The 11,974-nt window shown below is 29.0% G+C and overlaps 1 protein-coding gene across 1 annotated transcript; it reads left to right on the forward strand.

Moving 5' to 3' along the window:
* Positions 1 to 7,901: 7,901 nt before the first annotated feature.
* On the forward strand, positions 7,902 to 9,783 carry LOC108687660 (transcription initiation factor IIE subunit beta). The gene is made up of 4 exons (XM_018193563.1): positions 7,902 to 8,109; positions 8,471 to 8,729; positions 8,820 to 9,026; positions 9,100 to 9,783. Exons 1-4 carry the CDS (start codon positions 8,048 to 8,050, stop codon positions 9,412 to 9,414), a joined length of 843 nt encoding a protein of 280 aa, XP_018049052.1. The 5' UTR covers positions 7,902 to 8,047; the 3' UTR covers positions 9,415 to 9,783.
* Positions 9,784 to 11,974: the final 2,191 nt, after the last annotated feature.

The following is an 11,974-nucleotide window of genomic DNA, read 5'->3' on the forward strand; positions in this document are numbered from 1 at the left end:
TCTTAATACATCATTAAATGCCGACGTTTCATGAACATTGTAATTTATTTCATTTTGAGAACGAGAAGCAATCTGATATTCAGTATCAGGTTGCTTCACGTCCTGATAAGCAATGTGAACTGCAATGTTCATGAAATGTTAATATTTAATGATCAAGACGCGGAGATAACTCGCGTAGTCTTTTTTGAGAAAATCAGATTATTTATAAATTTTTAAAAGGTTTGTTTCTGCAGAAATAGTCCTTTTTAAAAATTAAAATTATTTTTTATTAAATATTTCTAGTTCACATAATTAAAGTCACTAATATGTTTAAGAATGTTTTGGTTGTACAATGTCAACTAAAAGCATCTATCAAAAAATTTTGTCGTAAATACACAATGAAAATCAACTATAAGAAGCAGAACAACAAATTATTTAACTTTTAATGGCTTATGCAGCACAATAATTACCATATTTTGCTACAATTTTAGGTAAATAACTTCAAAACAAGTAAATCCGAGTAAACTTTTGCATGAATATTTAGTAGAATTTCATTAGTACATATAAAAAAATGTAATTTAATTCGTAATGTTCTTCATTAAATTTGCAAATAAGTACTGCAAAGCGTTATTTACATAAGAGTCAGGTAAACAAAATAATTGAAATAACTTTAAAACCAAGAGAATTGTACTCAAATTTTATAGATATTTAGACGTAATAATAGAACAATCTATGAATTTTTATGCTTTTGCTAGTACTTTCAGTTGTGACACATACATCTTTAAAATCGATTCAGAACAACCAAGCGAGAGCAACAAACACGAATGAACAATTCGCTCCAATGAATGCGAACGGTATCGCCGCACCAGCAGTGCTATTCGAATTAATTGAAGCGAGTTGTTTATTCGTGTTTGTTCACGCTTGCTTGCTTAATTTGGAACTGGTTTAAGATGCACGCATACATATAAATTTGTACAACACAATGAATAATATTAAGTGTGTATTGGTGCATGGAATACATCATGCGACTATCGCGGGAACTGCAATGGTTAATTACGCAAGTAACAAGTAGAATGAATTATCAAGTTGCTTACCTGGTGGTTGCTCCGCCGATGCCCAATGCCACCCAGACTCCACCTGCTCCTCCTCTCATGTTTTCGGTCGCTTCTTCATGGCACTCACACATTCAACACTCGTTCGCGAAACACGACTAATTACAATTACCGATTACCGAAACACAATCGCGAGATAGTTTACACGATTCTCGAGATTAGATGAAAAAATATGGATCATCAAAATATGACACCCGCACGAAACTTTGTACGGCACTCCCGTTAATCAAATGTATTTTAATTCAACGCGTCGCAAGTTTACTTTATTACGTTTCGACAGAGGAATAAAGTAAAGAAATTGTATGAATATGGAAGGTGTTATAATATGCGAGCGCGTTAATTTACTGACGGATCCATGGAAGAGGGAGGACGTGGCTCCCCTTTGGTAAATTTCCATTCGCGAAAAGAGATTTTCCAACTTTTTTATTGTTTCTTAACCCGCGAGACATCGCGCTAATCATGATGTCAAAATATTAATTGGAACATTTCCGTGGACGTATAAAATCGTTCAAAGTAATGATGACATTTGTGGCCAATTAAAAATTGACCACAAATTTTATAAATAATAAACCAATATAAAGCTGCTATTCTCTATATTAGAAATTTGCCACTAATTAGATCCCAAATTATATTCAGGTTAGTTAGATATTATATTACATTCTTACATGCTAATTATGATCGCATCAATTATTAAAGTGCGACATTGTAGTCATATCGATTAAGACTGCATTCGATTTCGTATTCATAACGTTTGTATCATTTGTTCTCTTTAATATTTGATAAACAACAAGGATGAAAAGATTAACGATGTGTGTATTGAAGCGAACGCAGCCCTAATCTCGATACTGCCGAGATTACCTGAACTTATTCGTGAAAACATGGTTACGATCTCACGCGATGAGCATGAAAAGTAGATACGATATTCGTCTAGAACTTTACACGACATTCCCGACATCAATCGCACATATTACACACGCGACGTGTGTTATATTACGTTTTGACAGAGGAAAAACACGAATAAAGTACGAATGAAATAAAGTACGATGCTACGGTACGTTTGCCCTTCACGACGCGCGTTGCGAGGCAAAGTGAGGCAAAGTGAAGTGGGGGAGGTGCTGCAAATGGTGGAATTCGTAAAACGCGCGGTCAACTTCACGCGGTACATCGTCGTATCGCGACCGATGCACTTTCATGCCCCTCCTACACTTTGAATAATTGTACACATTTTACAGCGATTACTATTTTATTCTAAATAGAACAAAAATCATCATGATATCAAAATGATTGTTCAAAATGATTGTTAAAAGTTATTTTTCAATCAATAACTTTAATAACGATTTACTTTAACGTTATTTTGATGTTCGTGATTTATTGTTTTGTTTGGAATGTTATATCAGTAAATAAATGTATATAAAATTAAAAATGCCTACAGAATGCAATATTTGAAGAAATGATTACTTTACTGATAATTAGCATGCCGTATTATAGATTTCAATCGAGCATATACATATACATATATGTCTCAAAATATGCAATTTAATAAAGCTTTTATATACGAATACCGAATTTCTGTTAAGCGGTTGATAAATATGGGAATACGACATTAATTATGTTGTTATATTTGTATTTACTGATTAAACGCATCGCGACGCTGCTCGATTTGAAGTCAATCCGTTCCGATGTCGTGATGTTTTATTAATAATCAAAAACCTCAATGATTCGCGTCAACGACTTTATTCTGATACCGCAAAGTATCACGCGAGTCAATTCAATTAAGGCCAATCGAATACTTTATAAATATACAATCAGAATTAAATATTATACGTACGATAAATTAAATATTATTACGTACGATTAATTAAATATTATATACGTTTCGAAATAAATGCGTGTAAATACATATTAATAATCAATCGATATATCACAGAGTAAATTACTTCGTACAGTGAATCGTATTTTATGCTCTATATTATCTGCGATCTTCAAACACTTAGAGAATAATAGTTCTTAAATGCTTGTCGCAATCGCGTTTCGAAAAGTAATAATAAGACGCCACACGAGCGACACTACCTACCTCGTTCGATCGCTCATTGTGGCGAATGATAATGGCCAACGATTCGGCGCGCGACGTAAGTAGCACCGATCTTGTGACATCACAAAGAAGCAGTTGGACTACGCCACAAAATACGACGCACTTTGATCGTTGTATGTGCATTAGCCAACCATCTTTATGGTTATGAAATTATTTTAAACTTTACAAAATAAATGTATACTTTAAATACGTCGCGCGTCGCTTTTTACATTTTCAGCTCGTGTGATATATTTTATATTATAAATATGAACTATGCGTTATCAATATAATCAATATATCAGCTTTCGCCATTATAGACATGAGCTATTCGAATTAATTTTACTTTGTGCTTTTAATTCAGATGAAGATACGTCTGATTTAACAAGAAATATAATATGAAAGATATTTAATGCGAACATTGTTCAGAGAATAATTATTGGAAATTTCAATGAAAGGACGATCTCTAATTCCAATATCTATTTATAATTTTGACTTTTATTTTAAAGAAAAAAAACGTGTGAAGTATTTGTTTCGATAAATAGTCGATGCCTCAGTACAAAATATTAATCGCGGAAATTAATTAGGCAAACCGATAATGGCTAATTCATAAAATATGATCACGGTCGCATTTCGAAAAGGAATAACGACACGACACACAGAACGAATGGCGGCACTATTTATTTGTTCGAGCATTACGTTTTGCAAGAGATATTATTATTTCATTACACATAAAATACGCATATAAATTTGCTATTTTTTTACATTTTAAATAAATTTTAATAAATGTTATAAATATATTATAAATTCTATTATTGTACATTTTGCTTTGCAAATGGCATCGTTTAAACTAACGATCAATTTTACTGAACATACATATATAAAGCAATGAGCAATTCTTAAAAAGATAAAAAGTCATTGCATTAATCGATATTATTAAAGAATATGCGGAATATGCGGAATAAAATAAGAATATAAAAAATTAATTCATATTATATATATTGTATTATACGTATAGTTTGTTTATAAGAACAAATGTGTTTTATGAATTTCATGTTAGACTTTCCGAATGATACAAACTCTCTCCCACTTCTGAAATTCGATTCTTAAATTAAATCTTTTCTTTTTATAAAATTCTTTATATAAAACGAACTTATGTTCTTTGAACTGTTTTTTGATTTTTAATATAAAATTAATTATAAATACGATATTTTAGAATTATTTAAAAAAAATAATTCTAAAATATCGTATTTATATTTATATTTATATTTCGCGATTACATTCATGCGATTTTATTCTATCATTTCTATCCATTTTAGAGGGAAATAGATTTCTTTAGGTATTATATAGAATAGAGAATTACTTTAACAAATACGTGTCTGAAATAAAAAACAATTTTTGGATATACACTCTAAGTACATACAGTTAAAATGCATATATACTCATTCGCATATTACGCGAAACGTAAAATATGCATCTCTTAAAAAGTTTCACAGCTTTTATATGATGTACAATGTAACAAAAGAATGGCTCAATGTCGCCTTAATCTTGATGGAAAGAGTATCCGATATTACATGCACGTGTAACATATACAGAAAGAAATGCACACAAACAAACATGCACACATTTTCTTTGCCAAGAAATTCATAAGAATAAGGTATAACTTAGCGGAAAGCGCGCAGCGTCGCAAACAGTCCCGTCTAATATATGCGCGACGCGTCTTCGCTCGTTGCTTGGATAACTTTCTTCGTCGAGGTTTTAAGCGGTCGGACGGTCAACTTTATACGTCCGCGCTGGCGAATTATGGAAATCCTTCCTGAAAAAGTTCAAAGTACGGCGAGACCACGCTAACGTGTCAAAAGGTGCAAGTCGTTGTTAAAGAAAAGAGAGAGAGAGAGAGAGAGAGAGAGAGAGAGAGAGAGAGACAGAGAGAGAGAGTTCAAAACTTTTCACAAAAAAACATTAATGTTTGTTCTGACGCTATCACATTATTATCTTAGTGCGCGATTACATATTTGCGATTTAATAGCGGAGATCAGCGCTGGAAGTGCTTAATATAAATGATGTAGTCAATCCGCTTACTAACAAAGAGTCATGAATCAATAATTTACTTTAGGACTTAGGGATTCTAAAAGTTAAATTTTTCTATTAAAAATCAAATATGTTTCACAAATTACTAAAAAAGTTTTTTAACCGTTTTCATCTATAAAAAAAATTTTTAACAATAAAATGCCCTTCTTTTCTTATTTTATTACAAGAATAATAGTTTAATCATTATCGAATAATATCGCACAAATTGTGTCGTAAACGCTGCATTTACGACGCCAAACAATAAAAGAACGTGCTGCGTTTATAGGATTATAGGAGTCCATGTATATATCCGATGCAACATTCGACTTGATTTACTCGCGACAGAAATAATTTGCTATTCACAGGTGTATCTGCAATAAATTTCATGGATTCACGTCCAAGTCGAAGGTTTCTTAGTGCCCTTCGATGTGCAAAAGTAATAATCCGAGTGCGGAATAGAGCGAGCTGCGTGTGCCGCATTGCTCGCAAAACGTTTGTCACGGAGATGAAACACGTCCGAGAATCACAGCTCCTTAACAAAGTATGTCCCACGTACAAACAACTGTAAAAACGCTCTGAATCATTGATCAATGATTGGACAAGAATTTATTTGACATTTCTAACGTGAAAGTCGATATTCATACGTTAAATTCGCGAGTGTTTCACGAGCGGTTATTTAGCTTAGCGTTTGTAAGAGAAGATTGATAATTAATTAATCCTCGTTTAATTAGTTTCTAACTCAATTAGTTTCTCATTAATTGAAATTAATAACGAGTTTCAAAATGTCTCAGTGGGAATCAAATTGAATCAATCTTTTAATTAGCAAAGGCGCATGTAGGGTAACTATTCCTATTAGTATGTCTGTAAGCCAACTTGCTCATTATGGAATTAATTATTAAATATTGTATTTAATAATTTTTTAATTTTGTCTCCTTGAAATCAATATCAGTTTTCAACTTTCTTTTTCTTAATTCTATTTCTAATATTTTTTTTAATCTAGATGTTAATATCTTATAATGTTTTTTTATAAACACTAAAAAAACATTTTTGTAAGATGTAAGTTGACTGTTTGAATGCATAAATTATTATTTTAATTATACTTACAATTTCAATGTACATTCCCCGAACAACACAAAGTCTAAAATTGTGACATAAGATGTCTTTAAATCGTTTAGACATGTATAAAACGTTTTATGACCCGATTTTAAACGCTTTTTGTTATCTGAATCATAACATAATTCTCAACTGCAATACAGAGCACACTGATAGAGAGCTTAAGATCTTGCGATATTACTGAATTTACATAAATGCCTCATATCTTCGAAAAATGTTTACTAAGTAGTTAAAAAATAGAACATTATCTTACACGTTATCGTGTACATTAATAGTTTAACTTAATAAAAAATAATAATTTTTCTTATTTATTTGTACTAGTTTTGAAATACAAAATTGAAATACAAAATCACAAATAAGTAATTTTTAAAAAAGTAATTTTTTATTTGCCAAAATGCACATTCAATTGTCGATATGAAAAAATCGTACATGCGGTTATTTCTAATTCTGAGACGAGCAATGTGAAATTGAAGTATGACGCAATTAAAGAGTTAAATTGATGATAGGATTGATGAATTGATGATATCGTATTCATAACGTGTTTATAACGATATTAGCGTGCACTTAACATATATATACACATTATATATATTATATACTATAGAATTTCACAAATAAAAGCGCGCATTTATCGATAAAAGCGCATTCAGAACACAGATCACAAACAAACAAACAAACAAAAAACGAAAATATAACTGCATATTAAACTGCATATGATTTGTTTCTCTATATGTACTATATCTACATTCGTGCTTGTTTTATACAACTGCGAAGCAATAAATATTATTTGACATCGTTTGAACAATTTCAGTGATCTGTTTCCCCCAAGCAAAAACAAGTTACGATAACATCAAAATAATGTTAATAAAATAAATCGTTATTGACTGAAAAGTGATGTTTAGTAATTATTTTGGCCATGTTCCGATATACGTTGCCAATATTGAAAATCTGTAGTTCACGTTACATATTCAGTACTAGTAAATGTATATCGGCTTTTGGAGTCATTTTAATGTTATGATAATTTCCTAACAAACATCATTTATAACAAAAATTTATAACATAACTACATTAGTTATCATTTTCCACTCAACAATTATATAATTGTAATAATATAATTGTATTAATATAACACACGTATTATATAACAATTATATTATTAAATGCGAAACTATAACTAATAATTATGATGTTTCTGTTGATATTTATTAGAAATTGTGTTCAGTTTGTGCCAGATCATAATAAAAATCACATATATAACATCGCAATGAATTTTACAGAAGTTACAAGGTTTATCTTTTTATTATTGCACCAGAAAAAATAAAAATTTCCTTTTTGTTTTTTCTATTACAACAAATATTAAATGTATATCTATTTCATTTTAAGTGCACGCAAAGTGTATTTTCTAGTTTAAAAAAAAAACAAACCTATATAGATGCACAATTTTTAATACATCAGCCATGCTTGCGCAGTAACTTGCGTTTAGTTCGAAGCAATTGAGAGTAATTGGAGCCATCAGGCGACGAGGGCGCCAAAGCTGAGATTGTGCCATTATGGTGGTAGACGTGATAGTACATTCAGGTACGAATATCTGGTGAGAGGTTAGGTTTTGGGTTTTGTTGTAAGATAGTAACGAATTCCAACAATATACGTACGAATCATGAAATAAAAAATTGTGATATAACTAAAATTGAAATCTGTAATAACAATGGATCCTGCTTTACTCAGAGAGCGAGAGCTCTTCAAGAAACGTGCTCTGACCACACCAATGTGAGTGATTATTCTTATCTATTATTATCTTACCAATATACGTTATACACATATGTTTAATGCGAAATTTTAAGAAAGAATAATAATAATATACATTTATATGTAGCTATTTCATTTTGTCGAATTTGAGCACATAACCTAATATACTAGTTTTTACTAAATAGTCTATTATAATCATAATGAGTGCTCTTTATTTGATAATATAAGTTGACACAAATATCATTCTATCTTTCTTATCATTCAATAAGTAATAAAGACAGAATAATATTTGTATCGACTTGTATCAATAATTTGAAAATACCTATATCATGATGTTTAGATTATTTATACGAAAAATATATTTCCAATAATGCAATTACAGAGTTGACAAAAGGAAGCAGGAGAAAGAAGCTACGAAAGATGAACCACCAAAGAAGAAACCTAAACCATCATCGGTATCTACAGGACCGAAATTGGACATGGTTAACTATAAAACCATGGCTGGTAGCACACAATACAAATTTGGCGTGTTAGCAAAGATAGTAAAACACATGAAAGCAAGGCATCAAGAAGGAGATGATCATCCATTGACATTAGAAGAAATTTTAGATGAAACAAATCAATTAGATGTTGGATCAAAAGTATTGTCTTCTATTATTCTTATTATTCCTGTTTTATATTTCTATTTTTTATCGAAGCAAGTTATTTACTTTTTTTAAATATATTTTCAGGTCAAACAATGGTTACAAACTGAAGCTTTAATACAAAATCCTAAGATTGAAGTAACAGATGGCAGATTTGTCTTTAAACCTATGTATAAAATTAAAGATAAAAAGTCTTTATTGAGACTTCTAAAACAACATGACTTAAAAGGTCTCGGTGGTATATTATTAGAAGATATACAGGAGAGTTTACCGCATTGTGATAAACACTTAAAGGTAAGTATGAATATGTAAAAATTTATTTCGCTAGTTGCAATTTGAGATATTATATTTATTATATATATTTCAGAATTTACAAAACGAGATATTGTACATTACACGACCTCTTGATAAGAAAAAAATTATCTTTTATAATGATAAGACAGCCCAATTCCCCATTGACGAAGAATTCCAAAAATTATGGCGAGCTGTTGCAGTAGATGCTATGGATGATCAAAAAATAGATGAATATCTTGAGAAACAAGGAATTAGATCAATGCAAGATCATGGATTGAAAAAGCCAGCACCAATCAAACGAAAGAAACCCGTTAATAGAAGGAAACAATTTAAGAAACCAAGAGATAATGAACATTTAGCAGATGTTTTGGAGACATACGATGATTAAATAAGAATGTTATGATCCTGTCATATCAAGTAAACTTGTTCACATAATTATAGAATAATTCAATGTAAATAGGAATATTACTAAATTTATTTTGTAAATAATTATTTCGATTAAATAATTACAAACGTAAAAGCATTTTTAGGTACATTTATCTTCTTTTTATTTTTGTCTTTAGCAATTACTACAACGTTAATTATATTCCAAACGTTTATTTGCAATTAAAATAAATAAATAAAATTTATATTATTTAACAATATTGGCTATAATTTATTTTAGGCATTTATTTTAGGCATATTTAATAAATAAGTAAAGCATTTCTTGTCATATCTCATTGTAAATACAAAATAAATATAGAATTATTATATACAAGTTGCAACATTTATATGCATTATTATGTATGTACACACCCAATCAACCTTTTTTAAGTCTAAGAAATTGCTTAATTTGGAACAGTAAAAAAAAAATTATAAAATATATTATCACAGAGATATCTGAGAAAGGACGCGAGGACTTTTTCCTGTAACAGCAAAATGCCGCCGCGCATTACTGCCCTCTGAAGAAGTAGATGTAAAATACACAACAATATTCATTTTTTGCGGTGCTCCTGATAGAAACAAATCGCTGAAATAACTAAAATCTATCAAATTAATATTCAGGTTTCTCTCTGCTTATATTCAGATTTTATATTTAAGATCGTCTTAAGTACAGTCTTAAAATGTCATCAATCAAAGAGCTGTATTAGCATTTCAGAACATTACTTAAGATGGTTTTAAAATAAGAACTATGAATATTGGCCTTAATGCTTATTGCACACTGAATACGATGAAAAATCAGCGACGAGCGATATCCAATAAAAATTCTTATTTGTACCATCAAGTGCAAAAAAACAGCTTTCAAAGCGATGTGTAATAAGTACAAATATTATATAATATTATATAGGTATAAATACAAATATTCAAATTAAATAAGGACTATTAACAGCCCAATGCATTAGACACGTTATATAACGTTATATAACGTTAATAGTTTCCCACTGAAGATGATTACATTAAAGGTTGAAACGTTGTGATTATTGTTAAAATGTTTTTTTAATGTTCAATCTTTTAATTTTTTAATTTTATTGATGTGTTTAACATAATTATATATAATGTTTCCATAATAAGAACAGCGTTTGGCTCTTAATAGCCCTTATTTACTTTGAATATTGTATTGTTAATTAAAAGTGCCTCGGTAAAAAATTTTTTATGTATAAATATGTATAAATATGTATAAACATACATAAATATTCATAAATATGTATAATCATATATGAAATACGTCCATACATATTCATACATCTCTTTTTCTTTTGTAAAATTAGTTTTTAGTGTAATAGAAATAATAATAATAATGTAAAAACATTAAAAATAATTGAAAGATTAATTTTCGCATTATTTATTTCAGAAAAAAAAAAGTTTGGAAAAATGTAAAAAAAAATTGCTCATACACAATTATGCATAATTTCATATATATAATTATACATAAGTTTTTTTACATTTCTTCAAATTTGATTTTTTTTTAAAACAAATAGTATAAAAATTACCCTTTTAATTATTTTTAGTTTTCACATTACTATTATTATTTCTATCACTAAAAAGTAATTTTACAAAGAAAGAGGAATGTATGAACATGTATGGACATATTTCATGATATATATATATATAATTATACATATTTATGGATATTTATATTCATACATATTTATACATATCCATGCATAAAACATTTTTTATTGAGCGAGTGTAACGTGACATTATAAATTTCATAGTGCATGCACAATAAATTCCATAATAAAAAGATATTCAGGATTAAGTTTATCCCAATCTGATAACTTATCCATTTTAAAGCAACGGATGTATGGAATGCTATATATACAATTATCTGTATATTTTTAATAAATTGATGCACATGCATCTATAGATATATAGTAATTAATAAAATTACCATACATTCGTTACTCCAATAAAAACATTAATTTATCACTCACCAATCCGATGCGCGCAACAGTGAAGTTATATCAGTAACGTCGCTACGATGATTCTATAACAAAAAAAGTATGAAAAAAATCAAACAATATTTCAAAAAATATTATTAAATGCAAAGTTCTTCTGAAAATCTAAATGCAAAATAAATTCTTTTGAAAATAAAATCATATAATATTCGAAATGTATAATTTTTTATAAGCATCGAATTTTTTAATTCATAATTCAGTTATACTTATAAAAATAATTATACATTTTCTTAAACATACATATTCATAAACATACATATTCATAAAATTTTAAAATAATTTTAAAATAATCCTTTTATTCTATAAGTTTTTACAAGAACGAAAACTTCTTGATTTAAAAAACAATATCGAGAGTATACATAAGAGGATACATAAGAGTCAAATATAACGAAATATTTTAAAACATGAAAAATCAAACAAAAAGTATATTATAATATAATATTCTATGTTATACATACTTTTCGTTTGATTTTTCATGTTTTAAAATATTTCGTACAAATACACACACAC

Source organism: Atta colombica, unplaced genomic scaffold (genome assembly GCF_001594045.1).
Source record: "Atta colombica isolate Treedump-2 unplaced genomic scaffold, Acol1.0 scaffold210, whole genome shotgun sequence".
Classification (NCBI taxonomy): Eukaryota; Metazoa; Arthropoda; class Insecta; order Hymenoptera; family Formicidae; genus Atta; species Atta colombica.

Coding starts and splice junctions, on each gene's coding strand:
- LOC108687660 (XM_018193563.1), top strand. CDS start 8,048: ATGGATCCTGCTTTACTCAGAGAGCGAGAGCTCTTCAAGAAACGTGCT. Junction 8,110..8,470: donor CGTGCTCTGACCACACCAAT/GTGAGTGATTAT, acceptor ATGCAATTACAG/AGTTGACAAAAGGAAGCAGG. Junction 9,027..9,099: donor ATTGTGATAAACACTTAAAG/GTAAGTATGAAT, acceptor TATATATTTCAG/AATTTACAAAACGAGATATT.